Source organism: Lynx rufus, unplaced genomic scaffold (assembly GCF_022079265.1).
Source record: "Lynx rufus isolate CCGP_SWC_20201006 ecotype Redwood Valley unplaced genomic scaffold, mLynRuf1.p SCAF_2, whole genome shotgun sequence".
Classification (NCBI taxonomy): domain Eukaryota; kingdom Metazoa; phylum Chordata; class Mammalia; order Carnivora; family Felidae; genus Lynx; species Lynx rufus.
In genome coordinates, this window is record NW_025814834.1 from 189,676,396 (window position 1) to 189,695,670 (window position 19,275).

General features: G+C 36.7%; 1 protein-coding gene across 3 annotated transcripts in view; it reads left to right on the top strand.

Annotated features, from left to right (window-relative positions):
- Positions 1 to 19,275, top strand: part of FOXJ3 (forkhead box J3) — a 149,938-nt gene that overhangs the window by 101,337 nt on the left and 29,326 nt on the right. For 2 of the 3 annotated variants that reach the window (XM_047083141.1, XM_047083142.1), the window contains 2 exons: positions 4,430 to 4,531; positions 17,335 to 17,463. In XM_047083141.1, coding sequence (XP_046939097.1) covers positions 4,430 to 4,531; positions 17,335 to 17,463 — 231 coding nt within the window. The remainder of the gene's footprint in view (positions 1 to 4,429; positions 4,532 to 17,334; positions 17,464 to 19,275) is intronic. The other variant, XM_047083143.1, reaches the window with a different exon arrangement.

A 19,275-nucleotide genomic window follows, 5' to 3' on the forward strand; every position in this document is an offset into this window, starting at 1 on the left:
CTTATATTGCAAGTCTCCTGGCAATAAATTCTCCTGGTTTTACATTCTCTGAGAAGGTCTTTCTTTTGCCTTCATTCCTAAAGAATATTTTCATTAGATATACAAGTTTAGATTGAAAATTTTTTTCTTTCAGTACTTTAAAGATGTTTACAGTCTAATGACCTCTGTCATCTTTATGAGAAATTCAGTCATTTCCAATCAGTGTTCTTCTGTATGTGGATGCCATCTTTCTTTGGCTGCTTTCTGTCTTTATTTTTCAACAGCTCAATTATGATGTATCCAAGTGGGATTTTTTTTTTAAATTGACATTGATGGAGGTTCACTATGAAATTCTCAAGTCTGTACATTTGTCTTTGAATAAATTTCTGAAGTTTTCAGTCATCAATTCTTCATATTCTTTCTGCCCCCCCCCCCTTCCTCTCCTTCTGGAACTCTAGTGACACATATTAAACCATTTGAGATTATCCCATAGCTTTCTGATGTGCTGATCTATCTTCATCCTCCTCCTCCTCCTCCTCCTCTTCTTCTTCCTCTTCTTCTTCTTCTTCTTCTTCTTCTTCTTATGTCTTTATTCTTTTTGTTCTTTAGATTGGGTAATTTTTGTTGATCTGCCTTTGAGTTCATTGACTCTTCACTGTTTTATCTCCATTCTAATATTCAGCCTATCCATTGACCTTAAAAATACAGATAATGTACTTTTCATTTGTAAATGAAAAATTTGTTGATTTTGTTCCTTTTTATATTTTTAATTTCTCCACTGAGATTTCCTTTATTATGTTTTCATTCATGTGTGCTTTGTTTTTGTTTTTACTTTACCTCATTGAGCTTAATTGTAATAGCTTCTTTTTTTTTTTTTTTTTTTCAACGTTTATTTATTTTTGGGACAGAGAGAGACAGAGCATGAATGGGGGAGGGGCAGAGAGAGAGGGAGACACAGGACCGGAAACAGGCTCCAGGCTCTGAGCCATCAGCCCAGAGCCCGACGCGGGGCTCGAACTCACGGACCGCGAGATCGTGACCTGGCTGAAGTCGGACGCTTAACCGACTGCGCCACCCAGGCGCCCCTAATTGTAATAGTTTCTTAAAAATCTTTGCCACATAATTCCAGTAGCTCAGTCTTCTTCTTGTAGGCTTTTATAGATCGTCTTTTCTCTTGAGAATGGGTTTCATTTTCCTGTTGCTTGTATGTCTAGTAATTTTAGATTGTATCCTGGACACCATGTTATGTTATATAGACTCTGAGGTCTGTTATAATCTTGTATAGAATATTGATATTTTTGTTTTAGCTGGCAGGTAGCCACGTTAGACTCAAACTGTTAATTCTCTCTAACCTTCTGTGGACAGTGGTTCTAATTTCAATTTAATTCTTTAAGTCTGTGCTTTAGTCTGCATTTGCATGGTTCAGAAGTCAGCCTTTTGTGAAAACTTTTGTGGTGTTTCATACATAGTACTAGGGCATCTCTTTTGACTTTCTCCCCAGGGGATTCAGTCCTCTCTCTCTGACAGCTGGCAGTGTTTACCTGGGCTCTCTTCCCTAGTTCCCTCTGACAGAAAGATAACTTCAGCCACATCTACTTAGTTCCACATCTACTGCCCAGTCTTGGGGCAAAGCTGCAAGAAAACAGGAGACTGAGGCTGGTGTCTCCCAAGTTTTGACTTGTCTCCACATCTGCCTCATAGAATTACTTTTCAGAATCCTCAGCTAGTTTTCATCCTGTGTCCCATGCCTCCCTCCTCCACCCCCCCAACTTGTAGTTGTTATCAGCAGAAGCTTGGTCTTTGGGGAGATCACACCACCATTCTGGAAGTAGAATTTGAATGAATAGGATTTTGACAGGGAGAAAGGAAACTCCAGAAAGGACCTTTCACAAGCTGGACTACTCTCTCCTAGATTAGACTCATTGATACTTGCTTTGTCCAGAATTTGAGTTTCGGCTGCCATTATAATAGTTATCAGGATACATTTTGGGACACCTAGATGACTGGCTTTACTAATCAGACTGTTTATTGTCTGTTAATAATGTAGAATCCTTGAGCCTATAACTAAAAATGTATACCATACTATTGAGCATATCAAAGCATGTAAAGAGAGTGTTGTTTATTCTCTTGATGGAACCAGACTGAAGTATCCATGAAGAATATATAATTAAAAGAGTTTTAAATTTTGCCATCTAATTTATTATAGCTGAAGTTATGAATCTGCCTTTGTAGGAAAACAGTGTCTCATATCAAAGCTCTTTCTTTTCTCCTTAATCACTATTAAATATCCCTCTGTATCATAGATGTTCAGCATCAGTAACAGCTAAGTTTTCGTGGTTATCATAACAGCTAGCCCTTACCATGCATTTCAGGTACTGTGCTAAGGGCTTTGCACAAGTTATTTCATTAATGCTCTTAACAGACCTCTAAAGGAAGTGACATAATCCTCTTTTTTATACATGGATAAAAGAGCATAAAGGTTGAGTAATTTGTCTGCAGTCACACCACACAGGCTTGCCTCTTCCTACCAGTGAGGAGGAGTGAGAATTATAGTCAAAATGGAGATGACTAAGTTGGGTTAGAGGAACATGAGATTTGCAGTGTTCCAAAGTAAATGTTAATTCAGGTATAGCTAAATTGGTTGGCACCAAAATTGAGGCATAGACACAGTTGTCTGTGTAGTTCTTCCACTTGTATTGCTTGCTTTTCTTTTTTTTTCTTTCTGTTTTAGAGAGAGTGTGCACAAGTTGGGGAAAGGGGCAGAGGGAGAGAGAATCTTAAGCAGGCTTTACGCTCAGTGTGGAGCCTGACACTGGACTGTATCCCACGACCCTGGGATAATGACCTGAGCTGAAATCAAGAGTTGGATGCTCAGCCGACTGAGCCACCCAGGCGCCCCTTTCTACTTGTATTTCTGAAGCCCTTTGCCACTTTCACCTCATTCTCATTGTGTACCCAGCACCTAAGTGCCAGATACTATTATCTGGGGGGTGATTCTTATCTTTTATTTTGTTCATTTCAATAAGCTGCCTATTCCCTACTTTCACAGGATATCTGGTGAAAAATTCACGGTGAGGAATTAATTGATAAATAGATTAATCTTAGAAATATGTCTCAGTGAAATTGCTTTCTTTTTTCATTTAGTGTGATCTTTTTTTTTTTTTTTTTAATTTTTTTTTTCAACGTTTATTTATTTTTGGGACAGAGAGAGACAGAGCATGAACGGGGGAGGGGCAGAGAGAGAGGGAGACACAGAATCGGAAACAGGCTCCAGGCTCTGAGCCATCAGCCCAGAGCCCGACGCGGGGCTCGAACTCACGGACCGCGAGATCGTGACCTGGCTGAAGTCGGACGCTTAACCGACTGCGCCACCCAGGCGCCCCTAGTGTGATCTTTTAAAAATGCATATTCAGTTGAGATCATGTGTGGCACATTTTTTTTTTCCCAGAAGAGGAATGTATATAGAACTAGCATCATAGCCACAAATTGTTTATATCTTCCCTTTCTTTAACTTCCAGCATTGAAGTCGAACTCCCTTGAGTGCTCATCAAAGCCATAAGTACCATTTTGATGGAAGAAAGAGGAGTTATCACAATTTATACCCCAAATTCTAAATACAGAATTTTGACCCCCCATGTTAGCTCTATAAGCAATGTGTATGAAGTTGTGTTCTTCAGTGCTGTTTAGCTGCATTAACAAGGGAAGAAAAATGAAACAACTGAGAACTTTAAATCAGAGAGATTTATTTCTCTTTCAAGTAGAAGTTTTGAGATAGATTGGACCAGACAGATAACCAGCTGTGTTCCACAAATTCATTTAGGTGTCCGTGTTCCTTCTAATCTTGTATTTTTGGTGTTCCCCAGGGTATTACCCTCAGCTTTATGATGAAGCAAGATTACCACTGCTTTGTCTGTGTCCCAGCCTGCAGTAGTAGGGAAAGACAAGAGTGGAGGACAAGCAGGTTTTTTTTCACAGGCATGATCCAGTTGCACACATCACTCTTGCTCACATCTTCTTTACACATGTTAGTTACATGGCCACATACACCTTAGTCGCATGGACACAGATGGTTGCAAATGAGGCTGGAAAAGGTAGTATTTAGCTGGGCAGGCCATAAGTCAGTAACTGTAGGGTTTTATTACTAAAAGGAAGAAGGGGGGAATATGGATATTTATAGGACCATTAGCAGTCTCTGCTATAGAATTTTTGCTAAACTATCCTACAGTCAATTAAAAGAGCTGGTAAGAAGTAGCCATACCAATGGACTTTGTGATATCAAGTCAGTAGCATATTAAAATATAGTACAAGAGATTTAAGCAGGGGTTTAAGTTCATGTTTTTAGAAACAAAGCACAAAACCAGATGTTAGAATTTGATGAAATATCTTCAAATTGTGTTAAAGTTGCTGGATATATGAGCTAATAATTATTTATTTTGTTCTTGTATTTTAGGCCTCAACTCCATATAGCATAGATTCAGATTCTTTGGGAATGGAGTGTATTATTTCGGGAAGTGCCTCTCCAACTCTGGCAATCAACACTGTGACTAACAAAGTAATTCTGTTTTTTTAAACACTTTTGAAATGTGATTGAATAATACATTTAATTTGCCTTTATAATAACAATAGAGTTCTGTATGAGTGAGGTTACAGATGATATAAATTTGGCTAACCTATTCATGGCAGCTTGAAAGCTTGAATCCACAGTGTTTTGAGGTGTGCACAAATTAGAAGGAAATATTTCTCTAAAGATTAAGTTGGAGGATGCTTATTGGGAAGCTCTATATTTTTTTTTTTTTTCCACATTTATTTATTTTTGGGACAGAGAGAGACAGAGCATGAACGGGGGAGGGGCAGAGAGAGAGGGAGACACAGAATCGGAAACAGGCTCCGGGCTCTGAGCCATCAGCCCAGAGCCTGATGCGGGGCTCGAACTCACGGACCGCGAGATCGTGACCTGGCTGAAGTCGGACGCTTAACCGACTGCGCCACCCAGGCGCCCCTGGGAAGCTCTATATTAATTTAAATCCTTGACACTGCCAGTTCCCAGTGATAAAATTTTGAGTCTGCATTTTATCAAATCAGTTTGTTTAAAAAAACCCATTGATTACCCCTCTAAATATGTGATTGAAAAAGAAAAGATTGTCAGATTCCCAAGCAGTCAGCACAATCCAGGAAAATGAATAATTTGAACAAACTCATACAGTTCATTGGAATGGTGGTCACCCTATTTCATGGTATTCAACTGTAGGTCCATATCCAGAAATATAGTATGTTATAATCTGCTGTCTTTCTCCTCTCCTCTCCCCTCTCCCCCCTCTCTCCCCTCTCCCCCCTCTCTCCCCTCTCCCCCCTCTCTCCCCTCTCTCCCCTCTCCACACACACACACACACACACACACACACACACACACACACACCCATAACTATACTGACACAGTGTACACAGGATCTTTTTATTTGTACAAAGATCATAAACCAATAGAAGACAGTTTATAATTTTAGTGACTGATCACATTTACAATTTAGAAAGTAAACTGGCACCTGAGGTGTAGAGTATTGATTTTTCTCAAATAATCAATCCATGGAATGATTCCATCAGAATCACTTAGGAGAGGTCTATGTGGGTGCATATGTGTGAGTGTTTGGTGGTGGTGGTGGTAATTACAAGGTTTTAAAGCAGGCCTACCAGATCATTTATTTTACACTTACGGATAGGGTTCAGAAATCTGTACTTCAAGAAATCATCCCTTATTGTGCCCAGCTAGACTTGAGAATTTCTGGTGAAGCAGAATGGGCTAGGATCAGAAATATCCAATACTGTTCTTTGTAGTAGTCCAAGTAGGAGGCTTAAACATAGGTAGTTATGGCTGTTAGGAAACAATTAGGAACTAGTAATGCTAGGACTTCATGATGAAATAATATGGAGGTCAAAGGAGGTGGAGTTTTTGGACTTCCAGATACAATGGAGTAGCTAGTTTTAGATTAATCGTTCTTCCTATCTATATAAAATACCACCATCCCCCACTACCAATAAAAAACAGGGAAGAGGCACTGGAGAACAGAAAAGCCAGGCCTTCAGGGTTGAAGATCCCATAAAAAAGGGAAATACATTGAGATAAGCCCTACAAATTTTGCCTTGGGACATTTCTCAGTTCTTAATGCATGGCATACAGACTGAAAAGAAAACAGAAGCCAAAAGCAGCCATTGGATTAGGGAGACAAAAACTGGAGTTTGGGGCTACGAAACAGCCTGGGCTTGAGGACTAGATCCTCATGGATCTCAGAAGTAAGTTTACCTTCTTGCAAGTAATATCCACTTAAGGCATTTGCTAACTCCTGATTCATTTATGTACTTGGGCTCAGGCCTAGACAAAACAAGTGGATTTTTCACTACTCAGAATTAAGCAGTCTCACAGAGAAGGAAGGGACAACAATTGTCGTTCATGATCTTCAGGGAGGAGGAAGCCATGGTAAAAGGCTTTCAAGTTACCTCAGAAGGGTTATGTTCCAGAGGAAGAGCAAACCAAAATAGACCAACTGCAAATTACTATTGGGTGGTTGCTAATATTCTTCTATTTGCCAAAAGAAAACTAAATCCTTTCTGGAAGAAGATAACATCATACTGAGCTTTTGCAGTTTTTCATAAGATCTCAACTTTCAGTCAAAAATTTCAGACATTCCAGGAAACAGGACCAAATAATTAAGTGACAAGGAGGTGGGTACAGAAAGACAACATAAACATATCTACAAGTGATCTAGATATGGATTTTAAAATAACTATGACTAATATGTTCAAAATAGTCGAATTATAGAAAATTTATCCAAGAATTGGAATTTGTATGGAAGAATCAAGAGGAAACTTTAAAATTGAAAAATATAATAACTGAAATTAAGAATTTGATAGATGGGTTCAGCAGTAAATTAGATACACCAGAGGAGAGAATAGTGAACTGGAAGAAAGGTTCGTAGAAAATAGAATGAAACACAAAGGAAAACAATGAAAATTCAGAAAAACTTAAGGGATAAATGGGATATGCGGGAAAAAGTCTAACAAACTTTTTAGTCTTCCAGAGGAAAAAGGAATAAGGAAGGAACAATATTTTAAAGTTTTTAAACTGATGATAGATAACACAGTACAGATTCAGGAATTTCTGAGAACCCCAAGAAAGATTAATGAAAAGAAACCTTATTGGGCAAAGAAAATCAAGCTCCTAAAAAAACAAAGATTAAAAAAATCTTAAAATCAGAGGCAAAACAGGCAACTTCAAAGGAACAACAGTAAGCCAGGCACTGACTTCTGAATAGAAATGCTAAAAGCTAGACATGAGAATGAAATTTGTATCGTGCTTAAAGGAGATACCTACTAATCCAGAATTCTGCAATTAAAATTTCTGTGGAAAATGAAGGTTAAATAAATAGATTTTTACAAAAACAAAATGAGAGAGAATATGTTACTAATACATCAGTAGTAAACAATTAAAGGGAACTAATTTTTTAGATAGAAGGAAATTATCCTGTGCTGGAAAGAATGGAGAACACTAAAAGAGTATGTTGATCAATGTGAATGTGTATTGAGTATTTAAAACAATAGCATTTCTGTTACATAACACAATGCCTTTGAGTTTAAAATACTACAGAAGTTAAAATACATGACAATACTAGGGTAAGGCAGGAAGAAATATAATTGACCCTTGTACAATGTGAAATTTAGGGATGCCACCTCCCATGCCCCCCAAACAATTGAAAATCCGTGTATAACTTTTGACTTAACTAATAGCCTACTGTTGACTGGAAGCCTTACTGATACCATAAATAGTTGATTAATACATATTTTGTATGTTATATGCATTATATTCTGTATTCTTACAAGAAATCTAGAGAAAAGAAAATGTTACTAAGAAAACCTTAAGGGAGAGAAAAAATATTTTTACAGTACTGTATTGTATGTATGTATTTATTTGTATTTTTAATTTTTTTAATCTTTATTTATGTTTGGGGGCGGGCGAACAGAGTGGGAGCTGGGGAGGAACAGAGAGGGAAAAACGGATCTGAGGTAGGCTCCAGTCTCTGAGCCATCAGCACAGAGCCCGACGTGGGGCTTGAACTCACTGACCGCGAATTCATGACCTGAGCTGAAGTTGGACGCTTAACCAACTAGGCCCCCCAGGCGCCCTTGTATTTTTTTATTTTTATTTTTTAAAGTTTATTTGTTTTTAGAGAGAGAGAGAAAGAGCAAATGTGTGCCCACACAAGTGGGGAAGGAGCAGAGAGAAGGGAGGAGAGAGAGAATCCCAAGCAGGCTCCTCACTGGCACAGTGCACTGTCAGCACACTGTCAGCACAGAGCCTGACACAGGGCTCAAACTCCCAAACCATGAGATTATGACCTGAGCCAAAGTCAGACACTTAACTGACTGAGCCACTCAGGTGCTCCTATTTATTTTTAATTTTAAATCAAACTCTTCACCCAACATGGGGTTTGAACTCATGACCCCAATATCAAAAGTTACATGCTCTACCTACTAAGGCAGTCAGACTCCCTAGTACTGTACTGGGTTTATTGAAAAAATTCTCTGTATAAGTAGACCCACGCAGTTCAAATCCATGTTGTTAAGGACCAGCTGTGTATACAGTTGAAACCTTTGCATTACATGGGAATTGGTAAAAGTACTAAGTCAAGGGCATGTTGTGATATTTAGGGCAGTGGTTATTTTAACACACCAGCATGTATCAGAATAACTAGGAGGACTTGTTAAAACCGAGGTTGCTGAGCCTCAGAATTTCTGATTTAGTACATTGGATTGGGGTCTGAAAATTTGAATTTTTTTTTTCTTTTTTTAAGATTTAAGTAGTCTCCACACCCAGCATGGGCCTGGAACTCACAACCTTGAGATCAGAAGCCACATGTTCTACCAACTGAGCCAGCTAAGCATCCCTGAAAATTTGAATTTCTAATAGTACTCAGATACTTGTCCTATTTTTGCTTACTACAAGAAGAGTAAAAGAATATAAAATAAGCAAGGAAAAATAATAAATCCAGAAGTAGACACAAAAGGAGAAATAAATGAGCAAAGAAGAGATAGAGAAATAGGAAAATAAATATATATTCAGATTGAATTATGTTGGGAAATGTAAATGAACAAAATATTCCATTTAAAAGTCAAAGATTGTCAGACTGGATAAAAAAGTAAAATTCAACTTATGTGCTACTTACAAGAAGTATTTCTTAAAGGACAAGACACATTACTGAAAATAAAGATACTTTATTATGAAAAAGGATCATTTTAGTAATACTAAATTTGTCGGCCTTTTAAAGCCAACAAAACTAAAAGGAGAAATAGATAAGTCCTTGATCAGAGGAAGATTTTAACATATGTCTCTCTATAACTCCTGGAAGAAGCAGATCAAAATTAAAACATAACAAATCAAACAAATCCCATTAAAGATAGAGAAGATTTGAATCATGAAATTAGGAATTTGACCCATTTGATATATATAGAATATTTCATTTAACAATTGCAGGATATACATTTTTAAGTGCACATGGAATATTTACCAAAATTGATCATGTAATACTGATGAATGCTAGACCTTAAAGAAGTCTCAACAAATTTCAGAAGACCATCGTACAGTGTATCTTTTCCAGCACAGGGGAATTTAAGTGGAAATAATAACAAATAGGTATTTAGAAAATTACCTAAAGTTTGCAGATTAAGCAGTATAGTTATAAGTAACCCAGGATCAAGAAAGAATCATAATAGAAATTAGAAAATACTTAAAGAAACATAAAATATGAAAGCCTGTAGAATGCAGTTGAAGTATTAGCCTAAATGCATGTACTAGAACAGAAGAAAGATTGAATGTTAATGATTTAAGCATCTAGATAAAGATCAAAATAAATCTGAAGAAGATGAAGGTTATAAATAAGTCAGCAAGCAAGAAGTTGATTCTTTGTAAGGATTAATAAAATTTCTAGCCAAGGTGGGATAACAAGGTCTAAATTTACTTTGCTACCTGAAACAATTGAAAAAATAGACAGAATATGTGCAACAATGGTTTTTAAGAGATTGGGCCATAGGACAGTGATCCCTGAGAAATTGTGAACAAATAAGGTCAGCCCTATGATTGTCCTAGCTTACTGTCTGGAGAAAGTTTCCAAGGTACAGAGGTCTCCCTGAGTAGAGCATGTGGATCTAGGAGATCATGGAATCTCCAGGGTGGCTAGAGTTCACAGGGCAGCATATCAGAGAAGAGAAAGCTGCGCCAAGGGAGAATTCAGTGATCTACAAAAGGTCTCCTTGAGTCTTCAGCTGAGTACTTATCAGTGCATGAGTAAGGAAGACAAGGGAAAGAACCACCTGAAAGGATTAGTGTGGATAATTACTGATATTCCTATAGGGCCAGGCATAGTAACTTTCACACAAGAGTGAAGTGCTTCATAATTCACAGGTCATTAGGTAAGGTACTCATGAGTTTGCTTTAATAGTGGAATAAAATTAGCCCTAGACTAAAACGCTGCTCTGGTCCTGTCTACACACCTTCAAAGCAAAACCCAAGAAGATCGGTCTATTTTCAGATAAATCAGTTTTTTAAATTTGATTTTGATTTTTTTCATATGTAATTCAGAGGCCATTATAAAATTTCGCCTTTTAAAGTTTATAATTCAGGAGTTCTTGGTATATTCACAAGGTTGTGCACCTGTTAACCACCATCTAATTCCAGAACATTTTCATCACCCCAAAAGAAAACCCTGTACCTATTAGCATTCATTCCCTATTCCATCCATTTCCTGTAACTGTTAATTTACTTTCTAACTCTATGAATTTGCCTATTTTGGACATTTCGTATAAATGGAATCCTATAATAAATATGTGACCTGTTACATCTGATTTCTTTCACTAAACACATTTTCAAGGTTCAGCCATGTTGCAGCATATATCAGGACTTTGTCCCTGTTGTCAAATAATTTAACTGTGTTCCAGAATAAAGCTCAAGAAAATTTACAAGAATACAAAACTGTCTAGCACTTAACAGTGTAAAGTTCACAGTGGTCTGGCATCCAATAAAAAATTACCAGGCTGGCAAGAAGTAGTAAAAAAAAAAACCCATAATGAGGTGAAAATTAATCAGAACTGACCCAGAAATAACACAGGTGATAGAATTAGTATAAAAGGACATAGACAATTACTGTAAGCCAAGATACAGAAATAACCGAAGTGTCTATCAGTGGATGAATGGGTAATGAAGGTGTGTGTGTGTGTGTGTGTGTGTGTGTGTGTGTGTGTGTGTGTGTGTGTGTGTAGACACAAAATAGAATATTATTTAGCCATGAAACGCAAGTTCTGCCATTTACGACAACATAGATAGACCTTAGGGCATTATACCAAGTGAAAGATACATACTGTATTTGTATGTGGAATCTTAAAAGGCCAAACTCCTAGAAACAAAGTAAAACGGTGGTTACCAGGGGGCTATCAGGTGGCAGAAATGGAAAAATGTTGGTCAAAAGGTACAAACTTTCAGTTATAAGATGATTGAGTGTGGAGGATCTATTGTATAGCGTGGTGATTATTGTTAACAGTATTGTATTCATGTGTACATGAAAGCTGGCTAGGTGAGTAAATCTTAAATATACTCATCATAAAACGGAAATGGTAATTATGTTAGTTGATGCAAGAGTGGTATTTATTTTGGAGTACATAAGTGTATCAAATGAACACCTTGTATACCTTAAACTTTTATGTTCTATCTCAAAGTTGGAAAAAGCCCAGTTATTATAACTGTATTCATGGAGGAGCTAAAGGATAGGTTGAACATTTGTATAGACACATGGAAGATATTTTTTTAAAATACAAATCAAACTTCTTAGAGATAAAAATTATGTCTGACTTGAAAAATACACTTGATGGAATTAACAGCAGATAAGACAGAAAGATGATTGACCTTGAAAATATAGCAGTAAAAGTTAGACAAAATGAAATACGTGAAAAGACTTTAAAAAAGTACATACATAGAGTATTAGCACTGGTCACAACTTAAAGCAACCTAATATATGTGTAATTGAAGTTTCTAATGGAACTCTGGATCTACGGAAAGGAATTAGGACTAGAAATGGTAATGACATGAGTAAATATAAAGCTTTTTCTTTTTTCTTTTTTTTTCTTTTTTTTTTTCTCAACGTTTTTATTTATTTTTGGGACAGAGAGAGACAGAGCATGAACGGGGGAGGGGCAGAGAGAGAGGGAGACACAGAATCGGAAACAGGCTCCAGGCTCCGAGCCATCAGCCCAGAGCCATCAGCCCAGAGCCTGACGCGGGGCTCGAACTCACGGACCACGAGATCGTGACCTGGCTGAAGTCGGACGCTTAACCGACTGCGCCACCCAGGCGCCCCAAGCTTTTTCTTTTTAATCTAAATCTCTTTAAAAAATAATAAACTTTTTCTTATTATTAAAAAAAAAATGTTTTATATTTATTTATTTTTGAGAGAGAGACAGTGTGAGCAGGGGAGGGGCAGAGAGTGAGGGAGACACAGAATCCGAAGCAGGCTCCAGGCACTGAGCTGTCAACACCAACACGGGGCTTGAACCCAGGAACTGGGAGACCGTGACCTGAGCTGAAGTCAGAGGCTTAACTGACCGAGCCACCCAGGCACCCCGATAATAAACTGTTTAAAGTAAAGATAACAAAAGTATGTTGTGGGTTTATAACATGTAGAAATAAAATATAGGACAACAGTAGTACTCAGGCAGGTAGAGGAGAAATGGAAGTGTTAGGAAAGAAGTATTAAATAAACTTTGAGTAAGCAGAAACAAAGCTATTATAGGTGACATGATTGTTTATATGGAAAATTCAGAAAAATCTACAGATAAACTCAGAACTAATAAATTAACAAGGTCTTGATATCAGTATTAGATTTTAGAAATCAATTACATTTCTCTATATGAGTCAGACAGAAAATAAAAAGATGACACTTAAGTTAGCTTTCAAAAACATCAAATACCTAGGATTAAATGGAAGATGAACTCTACACAGAAAACTATAAAAAAAAAGACTCAGAAAAATAAATTATAGAAAGAACAAAATAAGAATTAAAAAAAATAAAAAATCAGAAAAAAAACCCCAGAGAAAACAAAGGAAGTATAAATAAACGTATGTATAATTTTCATTGAGAAGATTATTATAAAGTCAGTTTTTCCTAAATTGATCTGTAGATTAAAATCTCAATCAAAAGTCCCCTATGCTTTTTGGGGGGGAAGGGAAGGGAATAGAAAATGACTAACTGATCTTAAAATGTAAATGGGAATCCAAATGGCAAATGGTAGTTGAAGAAAAAGATAAATGGTAGAGGATTTATATTTATACTTCCAAATATCAAGAGTAAGCCTACAATAATTGAAAGAGTGATATTGGCATAAGAGTCCACAAATAGACTTAAGGAACAGAACTCAGTGATGTCTTTGAACGTACGGTGCTGGATCAATAGGGAAATCAGATTTTCCATTCACAAAAATCAGTTCGAGATGGATCTGAGATACAAATATAAATGATAAAACCATAAAACTCTCAGTTGGAAGAAAAAAAAGGAATTTTAAGAAATGTAATGAGGTAATAAAGATTTAAGAGTAGATATTAGTGTAACAGAAAATAAAGCTTTGTGTAATCCTTTAATTTTACTATAAAAGGACAGAAAAGCATACATTGTATGATTCCATTTATACTTAGTTCAAAAACAGGAAAACCAGCCAATAGTGGTAGAAGTTGGTATAGTGGGTGCCTGTGACAGAGAAAGGGATGGATAATGACTAGCTGGTGAATGGGAGAGCACCTGAGTGGGCCTTCTGGAATGCTGGTAATGTTCTATATCAGGTTCTGTGGTCTTTGGACACCTAGGTAACTAAGACCCTTTTAGGGATTCCATGAGGTCAAAACTATTTTTATAATAATACTATAATACTATTTGTCTTTTCCTTTATTTTTGTATTTTCATTGATGGAGCAAAAGCAGTAGTATCTAAATGTTAGCACAGATCAAGGCAGTGACACCTAAGTATTAATAGTCATTGTATTTTTGCTGCCCACACCCTTCAGATTAAAATAAAGAACAGTTTTACTTAAAGATTTCTTTGGTGAAGCAGGAAAAATAGTTTTATTAAGTTGTGACCTTTGAGTACATGTCTTTTTAACATTCTTTGTAATGAAATGGGAAGTATGCATAAAACACTTAGACTACATGCTGAAATACCTGCCTGTGGTTGTTTTGTGTGGTTGTTTGAGGTGGATGTGAAGCCAACTGCTTTGTTCGTGGATCATAGGGTTCCTTAGGGTTGAGGGAGAGGGGCAGAAGGAGAGAGAGAGGGAGAAAATCCTGAACAGGCTCCACACTCAGTGCAGACCACACACTGGGCTCAATTCCATGACCCTGGAATCATGACCCGAGCCAAAATCAAGAGTTGGACGGAGCCACCCCTGTGCCCCAGGATCATTGTTTTTACTTGAAAGAACAGTTGACATTGATTATTCAGATTTGGGTATTTGGCAGGTGTTTTCTTGGTAATGAACATAGTGAATTTGTCACCTCCAGGAAAACTGTTGGCAGTATCCTTTGCCAATGGTAAAATTTGAGCTTTGAAGCAAAAAGTAGAAGTTTGGAACATTTGTATCCACCACAAAAGACTTCTAATGAGATCATTGGTGATGTTAGCAAGTATGATGTTTTGATGTTGTGTAATGAAATGTGTCCGTATTTAGAAGATCTGTATAACAATGAACGAGTATTTTCCATATGGCAGTGAATAATGTTACAAAACCATGCATAGATGAACGATCCATTCACAATACAGGGTCGAACAGTGGACTTTAATGTATCAGAGTATGAAAAATTTAGTGGTATGTTTTCAGGTCCACATTGCAACTAATCTTTAAAAAATTGTCATTTGTCCTGTTTTGGTATGGTATCAAAAAAGTCCATCCACAATGATCTGAAAGTCTGTTAAAATATTCTTCCCTTTTCCAAATATATGTGTGTGTGTGTGTGTGTGTGTGTGTGTGTGTGTGTGTGTGTGTGTGTGAGAGAGAGAGAGAGAGAGAGAGAGAGAGAGAGAGAGAGAGAGAGAGAGAGAGATTGGGCTTGCTTTCTATAGTTGCACCTAAACAACTTACTGCAGCAGGAAAGAGAATCTAGTGGTTTTCTGTTAAGCCAGGCATCGAGATTTACAATAATGTAAACTAAAGGAACTCATCTAATTTTATTTGTTTATTGGGAGAAAATATTTCTTATGTTAACATTTAGTTGGGTTTATAATTGTTTTCTTTAAGTTAATGAAAAATGTGTTTTAATATACAACATGCTAATTATTAGTAGATACATCAGCACAAACAGAAAGTTCCTTGACTCTCCACTTTTTAAGACTGCAAAAGTGTTCTAAGATCAGTTTGAGAACTGTTCTATACTTTGTTCTGGCTGGTGATTACATAAGTAGCCCACTTTGTAATAAATTAGTAATTTGTGCACTTTACTCTGTGTACGTGTTACATTTTAATAAAAAATGTTTATCCTTCTTCCAGATAAGATTTTGTCCAAGATTTCTGACTTGAGTGATAGGTAACTGAGCATGGACAGGACAGAGTGATCGGCTAAGAAAATTACCATAGGATGCTTGTAATTTGTTGGGCTAGGAGCCTATAAATTTGATTTTTTTTTTTAATGAAATTTATATTGGAAGTATTTACCAGAAAAATCTTTGCCAGAGTTTCCTTTATTCCCTCTTAGTTTTTCTTATATTCTTTTCCCTATTTAGTTCCTAGGCATGTATTGTTCCTAGCTGATGTTGAATGAGGAACAGTTTAGTTTTGCCTTAAGTATAGAGGCATACATGCCCAGTTTTTTACATATTTGGCCTCTTGGCAAATATTTGTAGCATTTAGCATGACTCCATTTTTAGCACAAACAGAAGGATGGTGATAGGTCAATTGGTTATTAAGTTAGCAAATATTTATTAACTGTATACTGGTAGAAAGCACTATGTTGGTTATGATTACTTATTGGGGACTTAAGGAGCTAACGGTCTAATAGTGGATAAAAATTTGATAAAAATTAGTTATACCATACAGCTAAATGTATTGTGCCCATGGAAATAGCATAGAAAGGAAAGTTGGTAGTAGCATCTGAAGAGAACCTTGAATTATACTTAGGCTACTTAACTGTTTTAAAAAATCTCATTTTTATTGGTTTCTAATTAAAAATTATATTACTTATTTTAAACAAACTTGAGCATTGTAAAAATATCAGTGATAAGTCTTCAGGAATACCCAGCCACCTGCCAATTAACCATTGTTAACAGCTTGATTTATAGACCTTAACATCTAATGTTTATATTAGCATCTTGTTATTTTTAATTAGGGTTTTTTTGTTTGTTTGTTTTAGTGTTTATTTTTGAGACAGAGAGTGACAGAGCATGAGTGGGGGAGGGGCAGAGAGAGAGGGAGACACAGAATCCGAAGCAGGCCCTGGGTTCTGAGCTGTCAGCACAGAGCCTGACATGGGGCTTGAACTCCTGTACCGTGAGATCATGACCTGAGCCAAAGTCGGAAGCTTAACCAACTGAGCCACCCAGGCACCCCTTCATCTTGTTATTTTTAAAAATTAGATCACATACCTATGAGTTTGCAAATGTGTTAGACTGTTGAGTTTCCACTTTTCAATAATACAACCACTATGATGCCTGTGATTTTTAAAAATTCCTTTTTTGTGTTTTTTTGATGCCTAAGATTTTTTTTTTTTTTTTCAGAGAGCTTGTGCCCATGCACGCACATGAGTGGAAAAGGGTCAGAGAGAGGGGAAGAGAGAGAATTCCAAGCAGGCTCTGTGCTAACAGCCCCAACATGGGGCTCAGTCACACAAAATGTGGCATCATGACCTGAGCTGAGATCAGGAGTCAGACGCTTAAATGACTGAGCCACCCAGGCACCCTGATGCCTAAGATTTTGACAAAAGAGAATAACAGTTTTGTTTAAGGCTTGAGTAAAAATAAATGTATGCATTGTAGAAATATTTAACAGTAAAAATCTACAATCCCCTTATTGAATGTTGATGAACTAATTATACCTGAAAATATATCGAATTTATGTACTTCTAGATATGATATGTTTTTCAGTTTGAGAGTAAGTTATTTATTTAATGGTGAACATGGAGTTAGCAATGAAGGGCATGGAGTTGGGGTAGGTAAGCAGCAAAAGAAAGACTGCTAACATTTTATCCTCCTGCCATATACCAGCCTAATTGTATTTTTGTAGAGTTGCTTAAAAAGTACTCTTTTCAGTGGGAACTACTTATGCAAATGTTTTTTTCTTTTCTAGGTAACATTGTACAACACTGATCAGGATGGTAGTGATAGCCCACGCAGTAGCCTTAACAACAGTCTCTCAGATCAGAGTTTGGCATCTGTTAATTTGAACAGTGTTGGAAGTGTGCATAATTATACACCGGTAAGTCTTGATGAATTAACATCTTTGTTAAGTACTCCTTTAGTGCTTAAAACTAAACCAGATATCATTGAAGTGCAAATAAAAAGTGAAAATGTGTATTTTTCACAATCAATTCATTAGCTTAGATAAGTAGAGCAGATTCCTACCTTGACAGTGTATTAATTGGTACTTATATTTTACCAGGTTAGATACAAATATATGGTTGTATGATGTTTTATTATTTTGGTCTACTTTATCTGTTCTGTGTCCAAATGAAAAGTAATTGGAATAGGAAAAAAAAATTGTACTTCAGTCTAGCAAAGCTATACTTGATGATACTTTACAGTCCTTGGTAAAAGAGTTTAGAAGATGTACATATCACCTCGTTTTCCAGCTGTAGGTCTGAGAGGGGGGTTCTACAAACCACAAAGGTTAGGATGACTTGGTACCCAGTTGTTAAGCAGCCTTATATTTTTAATTTTAGTCTGGAAAACAAAGCTATGCTATTAAGGGACCTGTGTGTGCTGATTTGGTTACCTATAATAAGAACATGACCCTTGTGTTATTTGATACCTCTTTTCAAATCGTCTGGCAACTGTCCTCCCTAGAAGATAGAACAGAGCCCAAGAGCCATATACTACGCTGTTCTTTGGTTTAAATTTGGTCTCACTAGTTCAGTCCCTATCCCAGATTGAGTAAATAGGCAAAACCTTATACAGGATAAAGATACACAGGGGTGGGAGGAACCTTAAATAAGAAAATAACTCCAGGGAAACCAAACTGAAAGAGCAGAATTAAAATTCACATTGAATGTAAAAAAACAAAAGGTGGCTCTGCAAAACTGTTTTCAGTGCTCTGGGGAAAAAAATATTCTTTCAGAATGCAGAAGTAACATAATGGAATAACAGTTATGTAAAAGAAGGTACTAGATCTGGAGAATTGAGAATTATAGGTGTCCCCGAAGAAGCAGCTAGAATAGTTAGTATAGAAGCAGTTTTCAGAAGAAATAGAGATTATAAAAGGGTTACTGAGCTGTAGGAAAAGTTAATGGGGAAAAACCTATACCTAGACACATCATGACACATTTTAAAATTTCAGAAGTAATCATCCATATAAATACTCTGGTAGAAGAAATAAGATATATTCAAAGAAACACAAATCATACTTCTGGAATGCTAAGTATCAGAGGATAATGGAATACTTCATGTAGAGTTTTGAGGGAATAGGTTTGGATTATGTCCAGCTAAATTTGCATTCATGTGTGAACTCAAGAGAGAGACCTTCTTTGATACATGGAGCTTAAAAAGCATCCTACCTTTGTTTTCATGTACCCTTCCTAAAAAACATTACTTTGCTGATCAAGAGATGAACTAAATTAAAGCATTCAGTAATGATGAAATCACGATATAAAAGGATTGGTTGGCGCATTGAAGCAAACTAAGCAAAGATTTAATGATTTTTAAGTTGCTTTTAAAATAATGTGAATGTAGGAAATCTGACAGCAAACAGAATCAAAGAACACAGAGTATGGTATCAGAAAATAAAAGGAAAGGAAAAAATTAAATTTGTAGAACTAGGTGACAGAAGAACAAACCTATCTGTGTACACGTAGGAGGGTTAAACTTCGCTGTGAAAAGCCAGACATTGTAGACCACTCTTATTTATTTATTTTTTTAATGTTTATTTATTTTGCGAGAGAGAAATAGCAATCAGGGGAGGGACAGAGAGGGAGGGAGACAGAGAAACCTAAGCAGGCTCCGTAGTGCCCTTGCAGAGCCGGACGCAGAGCTCCAACTCACGACCCATGAGATCATGACCTAAGGTGAAATTAGG